The 23,471-nt window shown below is 41.8% G+C and overlaps 1 protein-coding gene across 8 annotated transcripts in view; it reads right to left on the minus strand.

Annotated features, from left to right (window-relative positions):
• The window catches only part of celf5a (cugbp, Elav-like family member 5a), a 222,400-nt gene that overhangs the window by 4,204 nt on the left and 194,725 nt on the right, over window positions 1-23,471 (minus strand). For 3 of the 8 annotated variants that reach the window (XM_058073574.1, XM_058073570.1, XM_058073569.1), the window contains exons 7-11: window positions 15,446-15,614; window positions 5,978-6,190; window positions 5,747-5,845; window positions 5,024-5,167; window positions 608-783 (exon numbers count right to left, since the gene is read on the minus strand). In XM_058073574.1, the coding sequence (XP_057929557.1) occupies window positions 656-783; window positions 5,024-5,167; window positions 5,747-5,845; window positions 5,978-6,190; window positions 15,446-15,614 (753 nt within the window). In that variant the 3' untranslated portion in view covers window positions 608-655. The remainder of the gene's footprint in view (window positions 1-607; window positions 784-5,023; window positions 5,168-5,746; window positions 5,846-5,977; window positions 6,191-15,445; window positions 15,615-23,471) is intronic. The other 5 variants (XM_058073577.1, XM_058073576.1, XM_058073572.1 and 2 more) reach the window with 4 other exon arrangements.

Below are 23,471 nucleotides of genomic sequence, written 5' to 3' on the forward strand. Positions count from 1 at the left end.
CCCCCCCGCCCTCCAAAAAAAAAAAAAAAAATCTGCACAGAAAACTATTAAGCGTTGCCAGACAACAATTTGAAGTTCAAATGAATGACTCCATGTACACTCAATGGCAACTGGATTAATGGAGGATTTTTTAGGAGGCCAAAATTACAAAAATATTAAAATTAATTATACTGATTCAAACATTTCATAATTTTAGAAATATTTAATTTAAATATAAAATATGTAATTATTTCTAACTTTTTTTCATTTATTGCACTTAAAAAATATTTCATATATTAATATATATTAAAATATTCATATTTCCATTTCATATATTTCATGACTTAAAAAATAATTAATATTCAATGCATGCTCCATGGAATACAACATTAATTAAATGAAGCATATTGAATAAAATAAAATAAAATGGTCAGGTGAAATAAATGAGTATAACTCAGATTTGATTTCATTAATGGATTATTTAAGTATATGTAATATTGTAATTTTAAATCTGTGTAATTAGACAAAAAGAAATGAGCAGTATTATCTTTGTAAAGGCAATATTGTTCATGTAATTGCATGTGATTTGATTGTTCAAGTGGACTTAATGTAGTTGTGTAGAACTCACCTGTGCTGCTGCTGCTGTTGCTGCAATGAATACTAAAGGTAGGCTGTGTCAGTAAGGGCGGCTGGCATCCTTCGGTCTCTTTAGCTGGACTTTCAACCTCTTCATGCCAATCTGAAAGCCGTTCATGGCCTGGATAGCTGCCTGCGCGCTGGCGGGGTTGTCGAAACTCACAAAGCCTGCAGGAAAAAAACCCCCAAAGCTTATCTACAGATTCTAGACAACCAGGAGTACTGAGTAATTCACTGCAGATATTTGGGTTAAGAATTGTATTCACAATGTCTCCACTGGTTACATTCTCGACAGGATGGTGACTTCTGTCAACACGTCTAAATTACTGCACAACCTTGGGACTATCATCTAATTCAACCAATGATGGAAAAAAGGCTATTTAGTATAACCCAAATCACAACATGACCAAGTATGTACAGTAAGCAGGTAAGCAAAGTCGCAAAGCACCATGGGTAATCATCTCCTACACACAATTAATGCCTTATTAATTCACGCCACAGAATGGTGCAGTGGTGCTACATTTGGATTTTGATATGTCGGGCAGCATGGCAGCCGAGTGGCTAGCATGTGGGCCACACAGTTAGGAAATCGGGAAGACCTGGGTTCGATTCTATGTGTGTAGTTAGTTTGCATGTTCTCTGTGTACTCCGGTTTTCTCCCAAATCCCAAAAACATGCTAGGTTAATTGGTGACTCCAAATTGTCCATAGGTATGAATGTGAGTGTGAATGGTTGTTTGTCTGTATGTGATTGCCTGGCGACCAGTCCAGGGTGTACCCCACCCGGGATAGGCTCCAGCATACCCCCGTGACCCGACGATAAGTGGGATAGAAAATGGAAAATGGAAAAATGAATTTCAGCACTGAACAAAATGAATGGGCCAAAAAAGTGAAATGTTGACAAGAAAAAGCAAAAGTCCAATTAAAGGCTGCATTTGGGAAAAAAGACTGGTCAGCAACACCGTTCCCATTAAATACATCAATTTTTTTCAATTAATAAAATATGTATTCCTTGAATAAAAAACTGAAAAATGCAGAAAAATGCTTTTAAGTGCATTAGTCTCTGCTAACTAAAGCTAACAGGAACATGTACAGTGTATTATATTCAGAATCCAAACACAATGTCATTGAGTCACAAGGACTGTCATATGACCTTTCATTACGATGACTGACACAATTCATAATAAAAGTAAAATACAAAGACTCAAAATGATGTAAAAGTGAAACCCAAAGCAGGCCTTGACTCAATCTGGACTCAATTAAGTGCTCATTACATTGCAAGGGTGTGTTTCAACACATGATGAGTCTGCCTGAGACCCCCCCGCCAAAAGTCCTCTTAGATTTACCTGCACTAAACATCCTGTTTGCATCAAGTGTATAAAAAAAATAAAAATAACACCTTGCGAAGTCAGTGACCAGAAACTGCAGTTGAGTGTGTCTCCGCTTGATCCGCTCCCCTGTGTCTGGGGTGTCATTAGGAAGGTTCCATGACCCGTGAAAAACAGCAGGAGATTCTCCTTGGCCACCTGGGGGACGTGTCTGCGCGAGCCTGTTCGGTCGGGTCTGACTCAGACCATTTATGGCGAAGGAGACACATTGGAGGAGCCCTTTCCACGGAGGGCTGCATTTAGATAAACTGAAGGGTGGAGGGGCCACTTTGATATTCCATTGTGACTCACCATACGCTAAGCAATTACAGCAAAACCTTGATTAGCACGTCTTGTCGTGTTATTAATGCACTGCGTGAGTCCAGCTGTGTTCCTTGTGTATTTTTATCAAAAGACGTCCTCGTTAGCACCCGATCAGCTTGCTACAATGTGGAAACATCCATCTATCAATCTATCTACGAGGGTCTTCAAGAGGCGGGGTACACCCTGGACTGGTCACCAGCCAATCACAGGGCACATATAGACAAACAACCATTCACACTCACATTCATACCTATGGACAATTTGGAGTGTTTATGTTTTTTGTTTTGTGTCATTATGTTTTTGGAATATGGGAGGAAACCGGAGTGCCTGGAGAAAACCCACGCATGCATGGGGAGAAGAGATGCCCAACCGGAGATTCAAACCTAGGTCTCCTAGCTGTGTGGCCTGCGCGCTAACCACCATGCCATCTCTTTTTGGGGGACTCAGCCTTCTGAAAGCTGGTATGTTCATTACAGGGTGAACCCTAATCAGTAAAGAGGCTATGCTGTAAGACATCATTTTGGTTTGTATGTGATTATAATGTAGACCATGCTTAATTTTATTTGAGAATATACGAAAGGCCAATAAAATATGGCCAAAAAGTGGCCCCCGAGCCAGACTTGCTCAACATCAGTCTAAATGTATCCCCCTTTCCAGATGAATTACACTGTTCCTACTCATACCCCTGGCCTAACACCATGTTGTAAATGCATAGTATATACGTCAATACCGCAAATAGGTCTTCTTTCATGAATTTATATGTTATTAAGTCCCCCTGGGGAGGCGGGATTGGTGATCAATTCTGCTCCTGAAGTGAAAACAAATGCTGATCTATAACTGTCCTTTGCCTCCACCCCTCCCAACTCACACACTCAACATTCCTGGTCAAAGTTTTTATCAGCCCCGGGGCAAGTTTACTATATGTGTAGGCTGACAGAGCTAAATGAGACAAGAGGAGGCGCGGTGAGGAGGTGCGTGAATCAGCCTCGGTAGTGAGAGTATTGACAGATATTGGGGTGAAAGAACGGTGATGCTGATGCAGCAGCAGCAAGGTGTTCAGGTCACGCAGCGGCTCCAAGGAAACAAGGACATAGATCCTGATCGACGACATCATGGCCAATGTGGCCTCAGTGTATATGTTTATTATAGACCTTTTCAACAGTACTGATGCCAAAACACAACAGTCATCAAGATGCAAATGGAGGTCAGTCGGGGGCACGATCGGTTTCAGCAATTCTTTCATTTTTCTTCGCCTTTGTGCTTTTCCCAAGAGTGGCATTTTTTAAAACAGCTATCCCCAAACTTGCTCATACCTTGGTCAGATTTTGGGATAATTATTGCACTCTCTTCAATGCAATAGTAATTTATTGCCAGTCCGTAGTATAAAAAAAAAACAGCAGTGAGAGCACTTCCCATGCGAGCTCACCGCCCAATGACACAGCAATCCAGGCGCAGTGAGGGGTAACTACCGCTATAGCTACTGAGCCTCATATCCAATATCCAAAGTGAAACTAACCTCCCCACGGTACACTGTGGGCATGTCTGCATGATAATCCTCATGGTGGGTGGTGGGAGTCGAGTAGCAACTAGCATGGTTGGTGTATGGTCCAGAGTTACGAACATGATACAGCAACCAGATTGATCTGACATTATCCAATCTTCAAAAATACAGCGGATCGGAACCCTTATTCCATCCCTATTAATAATTATTTGGACTGTTGGTGGTTGTTGGTTTACGGCAGGGGTCTCAAACAAATGTGGCCCGCAGGACACTAGTTTGAAGCCCCCCGCCTTGATATGAAAGTTTAATGTTAGTGCGGCCTGCGCAAGTTTGCTATGGATGCTGTATGGTATCATGTACCCAGAAAAAACTATTACGTTTGATTAATGTTCATGTTAAAGGTTAAATAACTGTTAATAGTTAACCTCCCTATCCGTGTGGAAGTGGTAAGTTTTTGGCTATTTAAGTTTAAAGGAAATAACTTGAAGCCTACCGTTTAGGTCGCTAGTTCTCTAGTTTGCGAGTTAGCATGTGTCTCAAGATCCTGCAGTTGCGCAATATGTTGTAAATAAAAAGAGTATAAATGTGACTATAGTCGTGTTTTGTCATGTCTACAGGGCTCTAATAATGCTTTGTTAATTTTAATCTGAAAAAAATAATTTGTCTACCCACCAACTATATGTGGTTTCTTAAGTTTTTATTATTTGCCGTTTTACTATTATTATTATATTTATTTATTACTGATTGATTGATTTTCTTTATTCTTGATTTGTTTATTTATTTTTCATCTTATTTTGTGCAGAAAAATAAAAATTAAGATATTAGAGAACAGTGGAATGTTTTATCAGAGCTTTTCTTGTAGAAAATCGAAACCAAAGCAAAGTTCATTTTTCTGTTTTGAATAAATGCGTTTTTTTTTTTTGGAAAACCTGATGCGGCCCAGTCTCGCCCGGACCCTAGCTCCAGTGGCCCCCAAGTAAACTGAGTTTGAGACCCCTGGTTTACGGCATTCTGTGTTACTGCATTTTGTGGTAAACGTTCCGATAACTTAAATTTTGGTCTGTAAACACAAAACAAGAACTAGTTACAGCGGAAGAATGCACTATGTCCAGCTCATGTGCAGCCACACTACTACAAAGTCATTATAAGTATCATATCAAGTTATTGTCTGTTGACCCGAAGCTTACTGTGTCTTGTCCTGTGATTGAAGAACTCACCGAAACACTTGCTCTGGTTGGTCGCCCGGTCCATAAAGACCTTGGAGGAGATGACGGTGCCGAAGGGCAGAAACATCTGCATGAGTTCATTGTCTCCAAATTCCTGTGGCAGGTGGTAGATGAACAGGTTACAGCCCTCCGGACCTGCAGACAGAAACAAGACTGACTGCTGGGAATTGGCATTCTTTATTTCGTCTCTTCTCAATGCGGACTTTCAGGAGGACTTCATTAAGATGAGATGTGTTAGTTCATTAGTTCACCAGGTAGTACCAGGTTAACTGCACGTATATTATTATTGGATTCTTTTAATTAACTAACACAGTAACACCTAAAAGTTTAGAAAAGATTTGCAGAAACAGTAAAATAACACGTTCTGTGACAATGTTAAGGACAAACTGGGCTGTAAGGCAGTTTTCCAATATGATAACCAGCGCTAATACTCCTTTAAGATGACAACTGCCACGTTTCTATATTGTACATGTAGGAAGACGCCATTAACAGTGTTTTATCATCCACATCTTGTATGTATCTATTTCCTGAGATGAGCTGTGAACAGTACATTATATGAGGTCGGTTTATTTATCTATTACACAGAGAATGAGATGTGTGCAGCATCAAGTTAATATCGTTCTCTGGCCTCTTCTCCATGAGAGAGCCAGAGCAATATTGTCCTCTCATGCTTATCTTTGTTATAAATCTACAAAAGTAATAATGTTCTCTCACCCTCACCTTCTCTCTGCTGCTGCTGCTGCTGCTGGATGACCTGTGGCGCTTGGGGCAGCGTCTGGCCAATGGGAGTCAGCGTGGTGGCCGGGTAAATTGCTACAAGAAAAATACGGATGGCGTTACGGTAAGGTCTACGGTCCATAACACAAGACCTGATGGTGTTCTTATAGTGGTGCCATTGCAATACATTTAAAGCTGGTTGTAAATAAAGTAGCGGCAGGCGCTCACCCGTGTATTGTTGTACTCCAGTGAAGGCTTGCTGCAGGGTGTCGGCGGCCGTGGGGCTCTGGGTGGAGTAAGGTGGCAGACCGTTGGTGTAGACCGTCTCCACAGCGGGGTGTCCGTTTGGCTGATGAGGGATGCCGGTGAATCCGTTGACGATGGGTGTGACGATGCTGGGAACGGCGGAGGTGGTGATGTTGGCTGGCGGAGAACTGAGGCCTGAGGGGACGAAAAGAGGACCACTGAGAATTGATCATGACACTGTTACCCATTTGTTTTTGTTGTTGTAGCAAGGTAGAATTTATGGGGCACCATTAATTGTGTCTTCAAGCCACATTTTTTATTTTTTAAACATGTCCCATTTGGCAGTCATGATCACTATGTTGTTTCCTTGGTAACATAGGTCATAGGTTATCTTACACTGCAAGAAAAGGACAGGGAGAGTTGGCAGGTTGCTGACAATGTGTTCAAGTCCGAATTAAGTTATAAAAGGGTGTAAGACTCTATGTGTCTGTGGGGATGTTCCACTGTGCTTCTGTCTGCCGTCATAACAGAGTTGTGTTTGCTCTCTGGTATGCATGTATTCATTACACAAAAATGAAATGTAATTAATGAAATAAATTAGTTACCTTCCCTCACAGGACAGCGGAACCCATTTAAGTCGACATCCCTCAGATTGGTTGACTCACATTGACAAAAGCGGTTGTCGTCATAACCGAGTATGGCTAACGCTTGCACATTTCCTTGTGACTTCGCTAGAGGCATAAGGAGAATGGGCGATAATAAAGCATTTGTGAACCTATGGCAGTTGTGGAAAGAACGATGAAAGAATGGCTGAGATGTCTTCTATTAAAGTCTACTATGCCAAAATTTGCTTAAGTCTGAACTTTTTAAGAAGTAAGAAGAACACAGTAGACCAGGACTTGATGAGTTGGTCGACTTATACAGGTTTGTTGACATAAACAGCGTCGACTTAATTGGGTTCCAGAGTAATATTATCATATTAATTAAATTGTGTTCATTAATTGCTCCTCCAATTGTGACATTTTAATGCACAGTGATGGATTTTGATTGTGCGACAGATAGAAAACAGTTCAGGCATACTGAGACACACATACATTGTTGTCAGCATTGTGCGGAGAAGCTTCACGACCATGCCGAGCTACACCACATTTCCTGGCTAATGCAAGGACAAGTGTGACACGCGCCTGTCAAACATCCGCTATTTGTCATGACACATCAGGAGCATCGCAGGGAAGCCAACCTGTGAAAAATGAGGCCGTGTTTGTGCAAGTCCACTCTACTGCTCAGCATGATGAAACTACCATGAAACTACTGAGGGGAAATAAAGCAAAAACCTGATGGAAATGATTAGAGAGGCATTTGCCTGGAGAAGCAGGTAGCAGAAACAAAATGATGTCCGTTACACACACACCACAACATTTGGCAGGTTGACAAACGCGCGGGTCATAACATATTTGATGCACGCCCGAGAAGCAGCGGCAGGATGGTTCATGAGCGGAATGGAAATTGGTTGCTTGCCGTCCCCTCTCATGCAATGCATTTTAAAAGGGCCCTCCTTTGGAAAGTGTTTCCAATTATGCCAGGAACACCAAAGTACCCATTTTGTGCTAGAATCTCACGGTGTGATGGCCTCTCTAAAGAAGGGGCCTCTGTGGTGAAGCATCCGTGCTCACTGAAGTACAGCTCCCCTGAGACCACCTCTCATTCTGGAAACCTTAGCCCTGATTGGATGAGGGAAGGAGGGAACTTGGGGTTGGGGGAGGTTTGTGTGGTTGTCACAGAAACGCAACCACACATATTTCCCTCATAGTGCTGGGCCTTGGCAGTGGCAGAGCACGTAACAAGTGGCCCACGTAGTATCAGCGTTTCACACTGAGGTTTTCCATAAATGGGGCGGTACACATGTTGTACATCCAGAATTTTGTCTCAGTTTTTTGCACACTGCTTTGGTTTTCGGACAATATTGCACACAATAAAGTAGTTCATGAAATTGAGTGCCCAAGCAAAGCCTCCTACGGTTTGCTGGCTCACTGTCTGCATTTTTATTGAGTGCAACAGCTAAATAACCCTACATGGGACCAAAAAACCATTGCGGGTGCCATTCATTCATTTCTATCGCTTTTTCCTCACGAGGGTCGCGGGGGTGCTGGAGCCTATCCCAGCTGTCTTCGGGCGAGAGGCGGGGTACACCCTGGACTGGTCACCAGCCAATCACAGGGCACATAAAGACAAACAACCATTCACACTCACATTCATACCTATGGACAATTTGGAGTCGCCAATTAAATTAACCTAGCATGTTTTTGGAATGTGGGAGGAAACCGGAGTACCCGGAGAAAACCCACGCATGCACGGGGAGAACATGCAAACTCCACACAGAGATGGCCGAGGGTGGAATTGAACCCTGGTCTCCTAGCTGTGAGGTCTGCGCGCTAACCACTCGAACACCGTGCCGCCCCAATTGCGGATGCCAGCATATTGATAAAAAAAAATGTCAGAAATTCGATTCCGGCAGTATGCACGGAAAGTCTGCATCAACAATCAGTTCGATCATTTTGTCAATTACAATGAATTCACTTCATGTTCTGCTTGTAATAATTCTCTATAAAATGTATTTTGTTTTCCTACCGTGAAATTTGAGCATTTACTTGAAAAAACGGAATTCAAATTCACTCACACTGATTAAAATGAAAGTCCATCCATTTTCTGTATCGCTTATACTGGGAAATGGAAATTAAAGTATCGTTTTAAAAAACTCGTACTGTAATGCTCTGTCTGTCATAAACAAACTAAGACTATTAAATCCACTACCAGTTCAAAACAATGAAGTGCAAATGCCCCGGTAGTCATTAGAGGGCTCACAACAGTGTGAGGTGAGAGCTATTGTCTTCTACACTTCTTTCCTTTTTCCCCCTCTTTAGACTCCCCACCATTGCTCGCCTCCTGTGGGACTGTGATGAATTAGCCTGCAGCTTCTGTCCTTTCTCCCGCCAGTACCTTGGAGAGCATCTCTCCCGTTCTTTAACCAGTGACGACAAGCCTACTAAAGGAAGGAAGGCCACACGCACTCCAACCCCTTGCGGCATATAATGTAGCCTCCAACCCCTTGCGCCATATAATGTAGACTCTCCATCATCAAGTGGATTCATTTTGTAGTAACATACTTTGGGGGGTGCCCTTTAGAGCAATTACATAAGTGCCAGCATGACATGAAAGGTAAGGGGGCAGGCTCCAAAGGGAGTTTGTGACAAACAGGGATGATCCGTTGGGGATAAACATTAGCATGGATATTGTAGTGAGCACTGAAATATTTAATACTGTATGTATTGATGTTGTAAAATAAGAACTTTACAATGATTTTGATGACCATGTTGACCTAGTGTCACCAACCTCTCATGGTGGGTACCTAATATTAATAATCAGAGTTTGTCTAGAGAATTATGGGGCTTTTTTATGGTTACTCTGAGGTTTTTGTTTGTTTTTTAAGTACACGATGGGCCCCATGCCTGTAGGTTACCCACCCTTACTGAAGTAAGCCCACATTCACTGTACTGTGTTCATTTTATGTAAGCAAAATTACATTGAGACACAAGATGGGGGGAGGAAAAACTCTTGATCCACTCTTTGCTGTGATTGCCTGGCGAAAAAGGAGCTTGGGTGTGCGGCAGAAGTATTTATTATGCTAATTATACATTCAAATCAAGCAAGGAAACGGGAGTGCAGTCATTACCGCCAACGAGGACTGTCTGCCGCTGGAGCAAGTAATAAGCACTCCAAACAGATGCTTTCATCTAACTGATTTAAATTGTGATGCATGTTTTTTTTTGGGGGGGGGGGGGGGGGGGGGGAGGAAAGAAAATGTCTAGAAATGAATAACAGAGCCGCTTTTTTAGACAAACTGACACTCCAAGATGGTGCATATTTGTCTCTGACACATACTTAGTTTATATGCTAATCGAGCAAAAGGACTTTTATTTTTTAAGTAATGATCTTTCTCATGTGTGTTTGGTATTACATTAAAACACATCAAGAAGGAACTACAGTAATCTCAAAATTTGTGGCTTTACTTTACTTGTGGTTTTTCAAAATTATATTTATTCCATTCCATTTTCCTCCATTTATCCAGGTCCGGGTCGTGGGGGCAGCAGCCTCAGTAGGGAAGCCCAGATTTCCCGGTCCCCGGCCTCCTCCTCCAGCTCCACCAGGAGGACACCAAGGCGTTCCTAGGCCAGCTGGGAGACATAATCACTCCAGCGTGTCCTAGGTCTGCCCAAGTGAAGGAGAAGCGACTCTACTCTGAGCCCCTCCCGGGTGACTCAGCTCCTCACCCTATCTCTTAAGGTCCAGCTACCCTATGGAGAAAACTCATTTCAGCTGCTTGTATCCGCTATCTTGTTCTTTCGGTCACGACCCAAAAGCTCATGACCATAGATGAGGGTGGAAACATAGATCCACCGGTAAATTGAGAGCTTTGCCTTCTGGCTCGGGTCTCTTTTCACCACAACGGTCCCGTACAGCGACCACCTATTGACCTCATGCTCCCACCTTCTTTCATTTGTGAACAAGACCCTGAGATACTTCAGCTCCTCCGCCTGGGGCAGGACCTCATTCCCAACCTGGCGGGACCACTCCACCGACTGACCCCCAACCTGGCGGGACCACTCCACCGACTGACCGACTGAGTCTCATCATTTAACACCAGAAGGCAACATTTTAACTACATTTACAGGTAAAAAAAAAAGTGGAAAAAAAGCATAGTTCACCTTTAAAGTTCTGCTAAAACCAGCACATTGGCTTTGTTTGTCTTGAAATAAGCTATGGAAATAAATGTTACAAAAATTAGTACCTCTTGGCCATTGTCTTTTTGTAAAAGTAGCTCTCACAACAACAAAAAAAAGATTTGTGACCCTCAATATAGCTAGTAATACCTTTAAACATCGGTATCGGACGATTTCACACATGTATAAAAACTTGATCGGAACATCTCTAGTGAAAAGTGAGAATGAAAGAAACTATGACAACCACCACCACTTAAAACTGATCACTGTTTACAATTACTATACGTATATTATCCTAGTGGAATTGTAGAACAATATTGACTATAAAGTGGTTTTCTTTAATTATGCCTTTTGGCCTATGCATGTTTATTTCTTCACGCTATGCCAACAAAAACTACAACAAATTATAGTGTTGTTTCATGATATAAAATCTGAATGTGTTCATGTTCAAGGTCTTTATTCACAAATATGTTGTACAACGACAATGAGTTCAATGATCACATTCTTTCTTCAGCAACACAATGCTAGTCACATTTTATCACCACCATCATGCTAGGTTCGCCAAGTTGAAGAAAAACGGAATCAGCTCCGACGTCTGTAGCTAAGTGACGTAGCTCCACACTTTATTTTAAGGTGTGTAGTGAAGCCTGCTTTAAAAAAAAAAAAAAAAAAGTTTTAGTTGCAACTTCAAAGCCTCTTCTTACAAAAGTAGTACAAATAAGTGGGGTGGATGATAAATTTTTCTCATGTTTATTGGAATCTTACCAATTTATTGGAAACGTATGACTATGAGAATATCATTGAAAAGTCAGTTTTGCGTACATCTTTCCCATATAGACGGTATCTGTGGCGCATCATCCACTTTTGCAACTACTGCAGTTCCGTTCGTGTGTACAAAACATGAGAAGATACACTTCTCCCATCCGAACAAAGCATCCTATCACAGCTGGATCCTAGTGATGGGAGACTGGGAGAGGCACCTGCTTAACATTATTTCCAAAAAGCATCATCATGCATCATTGTGAGCATACACGCGCTAATCAGCCCAACCATCTGGCTAACGGCTCGTGCACCATTGAGCTTAAATGCGTTGCATCTGTTGATCAAACGGACGCCTCATTGTTTTCCGAGTAACACCCTTAACCTACGTGTCTCTTTGTACTCCGGCCTGCTGTCGCCCACTCATTTTTTTAAATTTTAATTTCACAAAGGTTACGCGGATCGTTTCAATCAAAAATCAATGTCACACGTAGAGCTCGGATGTGGGCACCAATTCAACGACGATGTGATGTTCATGTTAATACACACACCCCGGTCTACCTTGCTTTCACTTAATGCATAAATTAAACCCGAGACCCTAAAACAGAATACAAAATGGATAAAGAAATGAATTATTCCTCTGACTCATGACTGACATCCTCCAGTATCACTCAGTAGTGTCACACTCCCTTGGCCTACTTATGCAGACAGCCTTGTAAGTAATGTTTTGTATCTCTTCAACTGAGTCTAAATAAGTCATAGGCACACAAATGTAGTATACGAGAGCTGCTCCCGAGGCAGCATGACTAAAATTAATGAACGCAGTCAAGTAAAACAGGGAAATAAAACATTTCATATTTATGTTAGTCCTTGAAGTCTGGCAAAAAGAAAAAATAAGCCAGCCTTTCTTTGAAGGATTAATGGTACATCATGTTGAATAATAAAAAGTAATCAGTAGGCATTGGCTCAAAGGGAGATAAAGCAGATGACATCAGTTTCATGCACTTTTTTGTGGATTTGTTGATTATTTTCGCATGTGAAGTGGAATGCACAACGAACTACAACTGGCACTATTGATGCATCTCAGCAAGTTTCACTATGTCAACATGCTTCTTCTTTCTTGAAAGAAAATATAAAAGACAATATTGATATGTTTATATTTTTTCCATAAGAAATAATTAACACAAAACATAATTTATAACATTTAAAACACATTTATAAGGAATAATTATATTATGACATGCAGATAACAATTTGAAATACATACAATATCAATTATGACAGCAACATTTACCGTAACTTTACCATGGCTGAAAACATAATTGTTGACAAAGATAGTGATGTGGCAGCAAGATCAACTCAGACACCACCTTCGAGTTATTTCTTGAATTTTCTCTTGAATTTCTCAATGTGGGTGTGCCAATCTGATATTCTGATATTCTGATATCCGATATCGGCTACAAAACAGCATTGGATTATAACAGCCTGCATGTAAAATCTCTGATATTGACACACCGATACGAGCAGTCCAATCCAGGCTCCGCACCAGCACTTCTATCCAGCAGCAGCCCTTCTAGTAAACCCATGTTATAACAAACAACAGCATTGTAGGCATGTTTAGCAAGGAGTTGGAGGGATTTTTTGTTAAAGTCTGAAAAAGAGTGCCAGTCTGAGCTGAGTACAAAACGTGCATGCTCAAGTTTCCTGTGGTGGCACAGAACTGGGGAAGTTTAATGCGACTGACCTCATCACGACTGACTTTCACAACAACTTCCTGAAACATCCACTGCTGTTTGTCACATTTACAATGTGTGAGAAATCCCCTGCTGGAACTGAAATAGTGAGTGCAAACCAAGGCAAAATTTTTGTGAAAATTGTTGGAATAAACCAAAACATACGCGAATTGGGGCGTGCACTAACTGACAATCCAAAACACACATAAACATGATACCAAAATAGATACGTTGATCATGAATTCACTAAGCTAATCAATCAAGGACATTTAGTCATCCTGCCTGTCACACGTATGCAGACATACGCAGTTGCATGACAAGATTTTTTTCACGGTACAGTATGTATTAACTGCTGTAACGTTACGATCTTTAGCCACTGAATTTGGTACGTGCCTTGAGTGTACTGACAAGCAAAATATTGGTGAAAAAACATGGCTGCCGTCAAGCAAAAAGTCTTTACTAGGGCGGACTGAGCGACTAACTGCCCTTTGGTCATTGACCACTTGTCCAATGATGATGCAACTTTGAGGATACCTGTATTACATATACGGTTGCATGTATTCCAAAGCATAGAGAGTACAATCCATAAACAGTGTCACAAATGTTAACATGAGGACACCTCATGCTTTTTAGGGTAAATACTACCTCTGGTTTATCCATCAGAATTAGAGGCTTCCTAGCAAGACTGGGATGCTACTTTTAATCACTTTCTCTGATTGATCACTGCCATCCAAAAATGCACACTTGATGAATACCGAGCATGAGTGCACATACAGTGAAACGAGTACATGGGCAGCAACACTCTTTTTGTACAGTGCACTTTTACCCCCTTTTGGCTTCAGGTGACCACACATTTGATAAAAGAAAAAGGTTAATTGGGGTCGTGTTGCATTGATTGTGTCTCTTCTGTAAATTCAAATTCACTGACTGTACTGAATTAAATGAAGCAGGACCACCGGGCACGCTGAATAAAAGACAAACTGCCTTCTTGCGGAGAGGCGAACGGAGTTTCAATTTAAATGCCTGCGAGAGAGAGTGAGAGAGAAAGAAAAAAAAAGCAGAAATAATTTGATAAGCGGCAGCAAGCTGGATTGTTGTGATAGCACCTCTGACTGGCTGACGCCGATTGGTTAAAAGTTAGCAAAAGATCACTCGGTGCTGTGGTGTTGACAAAGTAGGTGAGTGGAGCACAACAAAGACTAGGATGCTGTATTATTTATTTCTCTTCTCTGCTTTTGTTGAGGGAAGAATCATTCCCCTCTTCTGTCTTGCGTTCTCTCAAGTAAAAGCTGAATAAGCAAAAGCGATGCAGAGATGTTCAAAGTCACTCTCTTTCCAAATCTTTGCATACTGCACTGTATTTGTAAGAATCATTTGTGAGTTACAGTAAGAAGGTGATCTGATGACCTTGCTGCAACCTGACACATACACACCACCATGGTACCCAAAAGATTGTCATATGAGACCTGATTAGTACAATTTCTGTTTTGTTTTGTTTTGTTTTTTCAAATGCAACCCAGGCCTCTTTCATATGTGGATATAAATCAGATGCTACTTAATCTGAACGTTTGGTCATGTATATTCAACCTATACGTCCTTGTAAGTGCGAGTGTTGTGGAAAGGTACTCACAGATGTAGGCAAAAGTGCTTCTTATTATCCAAAAAAAATACTTTTAAAAAACAGTGTCAGTGAAGCAACTCACGTCAATATCCTACCCCTCCTGGTTTTAAAAGAAAATGTTGATTCCGGTCGCACAAAATCCTTGAAATTGCCATAAATGCGCCAGGACTGAGAACATGTATTGGGGCCTTGTTTACTTCTGCAAACACATGGCACCACGTGTGACCTTGTGTTTTGTGCACATGCGTGTCACTTCCCAGATGCACTGCATTCACGTTTACAAGTCATATTTTTTGGGTAATGTTAACATAAAATATCACATTTTAACAATCAGGGATCATACATTCACACAAACATACACACAACTTCATGTAGAGTACACATTTTTGAAAAAAACGATGACACAAAGACACACACATGCATACAAACATGGTTTAGCTCATCATATGGCGCCGATAAAAAAGAAAAAAAACACAGGATGTCGAAAAGATGGAAAGACGATATCCCTTACACACACACGTGCACACCACAAGAAAAGGGAATGAAACTGAGTGCTCACCCAAGGCTTGATGAAACTCACCCGACACCGGGGTCATGGGGGTGGGCGGGAGGCTGTTGATATTGAGCGCCCCCATCTGGTGGATCTGTGTGGCGGGGAAGGCGGCCACACTTGGCGTCAGGTAACCGCTGTGGCTTGCCGCCATGATGGCCGCCTGCTGCTGCATGAGCTAAATAAGAGGGACACAGAGGATGGAAGGGGGTGGGGGTGGGGGGTATGAGTGGAGGACAGACAGTAATGGAAAAATATAGAAAGTTGGGAAGGAAGGGGGGAGGCAAGGGTGGGATGTATGTTGAGGTTGATGGATGGAGTGCGGAGAGGAAATAGAAAGTAGAGCAGAGTAGAAGAAAGGGAAGAGGGGAGGAGAAGAAGAAGCCTGTCAGCCTATGTTTAGTGCATCTGTCTGGGCTGGCAGCAGGAAGCCTGTCACCAGCTGCTCCTGCTCTCATACAAATCAACACATTGACATGTGCACATTATCTGTGCGCTCTGGGAACAGGCAAAGTTTGCATAAGAGTTACAGCGGGCTCTCCTTGGAAACTTCACAACTACACCGTGTCGCCCCGCAGAGGAATCATGCTCGCACACACATGCACAAGGGCGCCTAGCCGAAAGTGGATGCTAAATAAGAATTGTTTGAAGCAGTGTTACACAATGTTGGGTTGAAATGCTTCAATGAACACCTCAACCTAGTATATGATGGCTAGCTGCCACTACATCGTTGTTAAAACTATAACGCAGGTGCTTAAAGAAGTCAATGGGATTGTTTTTCTTATACCCTTTGCTGCTGATTATTGTTTTCTGTTTGAGTAATATCACTGGATCAACCCTTTTCTTGGGGGTATACGGCAAAAGTGGCTCAACAAACCCAGGCATTGTGCTGAGGATGCAGCTCAACAAAGCCTGAATTGCCAAAATATGGGATTTAAAGGAAAAATGAATTTTAGGACTGCAATGGCACACACCTATTTTGACTATGAAGCCTTAAAAAAAAATTCAAAAAAATTTCTATTTACATATCTGACCTATATAGAGAACTATTTTTCGGACGTAGCGACTCCTTATGTCACTAACCAAGCGTTTTTCAAAACAATTTGATAAGACACCAATCTGTTCTGACTACGAAACAACAAAAGTAAGGTAAAGTATTGTGTAGTAGTAGTCCACATTCCACGTTTTGTTTATTAACGGCGAGATGGACTGTGTTGCTATATCAAGTGCTATGTGCCCCGCCCCGCTTTTGCTCATGTTTTAACTGTGTATTAACGAATGAATGTTGTATTTTTATGTATCTTTTACTCTGTTTGCTTGCTTTTATTCAACTCCATTCTTCTGAAAAGTGTCTTTGAGTATTTTGAAAAGCGCTATACAAATAAAATGTAATATTATTATTATTATTATGTGCTACTTGTATGCGATACCTCTAGAGTTGCTATCCATCTGATACCAAATAAATAGAGGGACAGTTTTATTGTGGTTATATACAATATAATAGCACTCCCCTTTCTGTCTGCCATCCTCCTGCTCTCTACGTGGTATGTCTGGGCTTGCAGTGATGCAATCTTTTGGCGCAATGTCCTCCTCGCCCTTCCTTCCCATGGATGGCAACACTGTATGCCACTCAATTCAGCAAATCCATGTCTAAAATTATCTAAATATGGCCAAATACTGAAAGTATTGCATGTTATCATGAATGTACCTGCTGTGCATAGTGACAGCATGTATAGAAAATGATAAAACTTAGAGGGCTAATATTGTCAAAATAGGTGTTCCTATGAGAGAGCATTGTTAGCTCCCTCATGCTAACTGTTTATCCCCCTTTAGAACACATAGAAAAAGGGAGTCATGTTTCACATAAGGTTTGTGGAAGTGCAAAACTTTAATTGTACTCACTTTGCCAGAAATTGGTTTAAATGGTTTAAATCAGGGGTCTCAAACACGCGGCCCGCGGGCCAAATGTGGCCCGCAGGACACTAGTTTGAGGCCCCCACCTTGATATGAAAGTTTAATGTTAGTGCGGCCCGCGCAAGTTTGATATGGATGCTGTATGGTATCATGTACCCAGAAAAAATTATTACGTTAGATTAATGTTCATGTTAAAGCTTAAATAACTGTTAATAGTTATCCTCACTATCCGTGTGGAAGTGGTAAGTTTTTGGCTATTTAAGTTTAAAGGAAATAACTTGAAGGCGAGTTAGCATGTGTCTCAAGACCCTGCAGTTGCGCAATATGTTGTAAATAAAAAGAGTATAAATGTGACTATAGTCGTGTTTTGTCATGTCTACAGGGCTCTAATAATGCTTTGTTAATTTTAATCTGAAAAAAATAATTTGTCTACCCACCAACTATATGTGGTTTCTTAAGTTTTTATTATTTGTAGTTTTATTATTATATTTATTTATTTATTTATTATTGATTGATTGATTTTCTTTATTCTTGATTTGTTTATTTATTTTTCATCTTATTTTGTGTAGAAAAATAAAAAGTAAGATATTTGAGAACAGTGGAATGTTTTATCAGAGCTTTTATTGTAGAAAATTGGAACCAAAGCAAAATTAAAAAAAAAAAATTTGGTTTTAATAAATGCGTTTTTTTTTTGTTTTTTTTTTGGAAAACCTGATGCGGCCCAGTCTCACCCAGACCCGAGCTCCAGTGGCCCCCAAGTAAATTGAGTTTGAGACCCCTGGTTTAAATGCTTGAATATTTTGAACATAATTTCCGTGGTAGTGTGTCGCAGCCTAACTAGTACAGTTAGATGGCCTCCTCACATGCTTCCAAGACCATTTTAGCCTATGTGCCTTGAGATGACTTGTGTTGTCCAATTAAGAATGAAATCCACTGCACGTTTGTAGTTTGTACGGAATCAATAATGATTTGCAGGCTGTGCCTCTTGTCCTGTTTAATTCGCATAGCTGCCGTTTGTCGAGGGGGGTGGGGGCGGTTGGTGGTGGTGATGATGATGGCTGTGGTCCAGGACTAAGCAGAAATCAAACTCCTCTGCCACTGGCGCTAATGCTAATGACGATAATGCGAAACAGAGGCCGGACAGTACGCCACTAGCCTTGGCTGTATTTGCATGGTGGACCCTGCGACAGGGAATGGAAAAAAAAAGCCACTTATTTTCTCTCAGTGCTGCTGTCAGGTAACGTGAAAACGGCTGTCCTGCTGCAGGATCCCCAGTGCTTGGCATCTCATCCATTAGCCCTGTGCCTCTCCCTGCTGCCTCTATCTATTCATGCCTTTTGTCATTTGCATAATTTTATCAAGGTGGCAAATGGGGATCATCCGTTTCTTTCACTAATACGGTGAGTCGAGTCCTTTATAGTGGTAAAAGGCAACAATGGAACAAAAAAGTGAACAAAAGCCAAGATGAAGAAATAAAGAGACGTGACAAGCCTCCTTTATAAATGTTAGCAGGGTTGAAGTCCAGGATGATAATGTAGACTAAAAACTGTCACGTCACGTTTGCAGCAGAGATGCTAATTATTTGTATTTTGCATTTATTGTCAATGCAAAGATGCATGCATGGGTTTCACATTCCAAAAACATGCTAGGTTAATTGATGACTCCAAATTGTCATCAATCAAAGGTATCAAAGGTATCAAAGGTCTGAATGTGAGTGTGAATGGTTGTTTGTCTATATGGGCCCTGTGATTGGCTGGCAACCAGGGTGTACACCACCTCTCGCCCAAAGACAGCTGGGATAGACTCCAGCATACCAACGACTTTAGTGAGGATTAGCGGCATAGAAAATAAATGGATGACATGGTTGTGCCCTCAGCTTGTTTTAAGTCAACCAGTCAAAGATCCTCCATGACAATATCATGGCTGTTTTGAAGTAACTATTGCAACAACACAGTAATGCAAACCTTTTATTTTCTGTGTGTTATAAAGATATAAAAACAGATTAAAAGAGGTACCTAAGAGTGCACGTAATGAGACTCACCTATTCTGCCTATAAAGCCTTCTGAAAAAACTCCAAAAACCGCCAACCACATCTATTTGCATAATGTGACCTGCATGTTAACCAAGCTACAACGACCTACCCACACCAGCTAGCTACTAGCCAGTTAGCGACGAGCTTCACCACACACTTACTCACAGGATGTCAGCACTGCGCTCACAATGCACATAGCTGAGCTGCTGTGTTTTTATTTTTGAGCTTGGAAAGGTTAATGCTGGATATACTGTTCATTTCCATGTTACTATATGAAATCAATGGAAATTACGGTAAATACCTAAAATAAAACCATAAAACGTTTGTGGAGGTTTCTGGATGTGTTTTAATAGCAGGCTTCGTAGGTGGAATAGGTGTGTCCCATTACGTGCATTGATGAGGTGTCTCTTTTTACATCTTTAGAATGCACAGAAAAGATAAAGACGTGTGTTCATGTCTGACATAAGGATTGTGGATAATGGGCAAATTTCCAAAAAAAAACATGCTTGCATGCTCACTGGCTACCAGATGGTTGCAACATCTACACTCCCTTCCATTCTCAACATTCTCCTCTGCACACTTTCTCGTTGGCCGTTTTCTGATTTTGTGAGTTCATGTGCAAGCTTTACTTTGTTCTTTCCGCAGCTCCCATAGTTGTACATTTGCATATACATATCTGCATCATACAGAGATTGTATTTTAGCCCTCTTGTGTTGCAAAATAAGGTAACAGTGGGATTGTGAGAACTTTGTAAAAAGACAAAACTGTAATTCACCATTAGGGAGATCAAATTGTGCTATTATGAAGTTGAATGCATGGGGACATTCAGAAGAAACTATGCATTAGTAGTGAGATTTCTTGTCTTTGAATCTTTAGATTTACGTATGTTATGACGTTGAATGTGGGTCGCACGCTAATCGAGTGGTTAGCGCGCAGACCTCACAGCTAGGAGACCAGGGTTCAATTCCACCCTCGGCCATCTCTGTGTGGAGTTTGCATGTTCTCCCTGTGCATGCGTGGGTTTTCTCCGGGTACTCCGGTTTCCTCCCACATTCCAAAAACATGACTCCAAATTGTCCATAGGTATGAATGTGAGTGTGCATGGTTGTTTGTCTATATGTGCCCTGTGATTGGCTGGTGACCAGTCCAGGGTGTACCCCGCCTCTCGCCCGAAGACAGCTGGGATAGGCTCCAGCACCCCCGCGATCCTCGTGAGGAAAAAGCGGCAGAAAATGAATGAATGAATGAATGACGTTGAATGTGAACGTGACGCTACCATTCTTTTTCCTTCTTGAGCAGAAGACGAACAAAAAACAGGGCGTGGGTGAACAAAAGGCAGCACAGAAAGTTGTGCGGCTTCCAGCGGTATTCATTTAGTGTCAGGCATCTGCTTTTTTTTATTGCGACCTGATGGCTTTGCTCCTCCAGGGATGCCAGCAGGCAATCACCTCTTTATCACATGGCAATTATCTGCGTAGCTCCGCTCTGTGACTCTCAGCACTGTCACATGTAAAACCCCAGCCTAGGTTGGCGATGGAGACAAAGGGAGTGTAAAGTGGAGGATAAAGGGGAAAAAAAGGAGGGGGTGGGGTCAAAGAAGACAGTGAATGGGAGCTCAAGGGTCCAATTTGTTAGCTAGTATCCTGCACTAGCACTGAAATATTCTAATAGCTACTTCATCTCTCATGCACTTTGTAATGGGTGCACAAGCACAGCTAAACCAGGTCACACAAATGTCGGCGTCATTTCCTGTTGAAGAACGAATCCCCTCCAACAGGGGGAGATGTTTCCTAATGCCAGTTTACAGTCACCCAACCCTCCTTCTCGTCCGCCCACACGCTGTCACTATTAGCAGCCGCTTAAAGCGTCTCCTCTCATCTATCTCTCTCAAGCTCAGGCTGGAGCCTCTTTTTTAAAAAAAAAGGGAGCCCACTGCTTTTAGATTTTGCCAACTCGGTGAGAAAAATAACAAATCATGTAACACCACAAAAATGGCAGACATGCTGCGTTGAAAATGCTAGGTATTTGCCACTGAGGGTAGTGTATTGTACATTTTCACAAGGGTCGAGGGGGTGCTGGAGCCTATCCCAGCTGTCTTCGGGCGAGAGGCGGGGGACTTGTTTGTAATATTACTTTCACTATTAGTGCAGATCTATCCACGCATCCACTTTCTATGCCGCTAATCCCAATTAAGGGCGCAGGGGTATGCTGGAGCCTATCCCAGCTGTCTTCAGAGGCGGGGTACATCAGGACTGGTTGCCAGCCAATCACAGGGTAAATATAGACAAACAACCATTCACACTCACATTCATATCTATGGACAATTTGGAGTCGCCAATTAACCTAGCATGTTTTTGGAATGTGGGAGGAAACCGGAGTACCCGGGAAAAACCAACGCATGCACGGGGAGAACATGCAAACTCCACAAAGAGATGCCAAGCAGAGAATCAAACCCAGGTATTCCCAGGTTCCACTCAGCCCTGAGCAAAACCAAGCTACCCAATAGTGAAATAGTCAACCATCAACCATAGTACATTTTGAGCCCCTGGTTACCAAATATCAGTGTAATAGTACAAAAATCAGAAAATGCCTTTTGAAAGACACTTGAATGTGACACTTGTGTAAGCTACACTGTACAAACGGCAATAAAAGCTGCAGCTATTACTCGTTTTTATGGTCTGATTATTACAGCTTAATATAAAAGCACTGTATGGAAACATGGACCGTATGGCTCTCCACCTTAAGGTGTTGTGTTTTAAGAAATCACCTTTTTTGCAAATGTAATGTCTCCTGTCAGTGAGTGCCAGTGTCTGCATTCATCAAAACAGTTTGGTCAGTGTTGCAGCCCTCTCAGCCCACTCCTGTCCAAAACACATACAAAGAGATCACCCTCCCACCCAGCCAGCAGCCTCCTCTTCTTCGTTTGACTAAAATCCAATTTACTGGCTGTCAACTCAACTCTCTAATCCTATCCACAGCTGTAGTGGAGAGGTAGCACTTTACTGTATTCTCTGGTTACAGTTCCATACACCATCTCTACAGTACATTCGTGAAAGCCACCTCCCTTCTGTTTTGGCCAGCATGTATGGGAAGTGGGACTAAAGATCAAGGCCTTCTTATGTCATTGTAGAACAATGGTGGGCAATGTTTTTTTTTGAGTAGGGGAGACGGGCTATAGGCTGTAAATAAATTTCATTCATTCATTTTCTACCGCTTTTTCCTCACGAGGGTCGCGGGGGTGCTGGAGCCTATCCCAGCTGTCTTGGGGCGAGAGGCGGGGTACACCCTGGACTGGTCGCCAGCCAATCACAGGGCACATATAGACAAACAACCATTCACACTCACATTCATACCTATGGACAATTTGGAGTGGCCAATTAACCTAGCATGTTTTTGGAATGTGGGAGGAAACCGGAGTACCCGGAGAAAACCCATGGGCGTGAGCATGCCCAAAGACAGGCCATGGGTGGTTTAAATTAAAGCAGACCGTTTTCAAAAATCCAAAGAAACAGAGCTGGAATAGGTGCAGATCCTGGAAGGTCTTGAAAGCTTTCTGTGCGAGTTTGTGTGTAGTTGCTCTATAGAAGTCCACAACTCGATAAAAAGAGCCAAAAATTTGCATAATGAATGAATAATATTATGAATAAGGAATCCTACTTTACAGAAATCTAACATGGTCGGGTCTGGAACCAATTAACCGCGATAAACAAGGGATTACTTTATATAAGTCGGTGATTGTATGACATTTAAGCAGCAGTTTCTCCATCCAAATCTCTTATCAGTCAGGGCAGACAAAGTTAGCAGATGAGCTGCTGAATTAATATATTGGAGCGTTTAGCAGCTACACAATCTGACATTTCCCTCAGGAGTGTTGAAGTGCAAACGCCAAGTAAAAAAATAAAAAATAAAAAGAGAGCGGATACTTGGCTTCATTTATCGGGGCGGCCAGAAAGGACGACTCCAAATGAATGTTAATGTTGCCCCACCGTGTTTAGCTGTTTCGGAATGAGAGGTGATGATTTAATGAAGTGCTTCACAACTTGCTGGAGCAACAGTGTGCTGGGGAAAGTGCGGCATTTTCGACTACAT

Source organism: Doryrhamphus excisus, chromosome 5 (genome assembly GCF_030265055.1).
Source record: "Doryrhamphus excisus isolate RoL2022-K1 chromosome 5, RoL_Dexc_1.0, whole genome shotgun sequence".
NCBI classification, from domain to species: Eukaryota; Metazoa; Chordata; class Actinopteri; order Syngnathiformes; family Syngnathidae; genus Doryrhamphus; species Doryrhamphus excisus.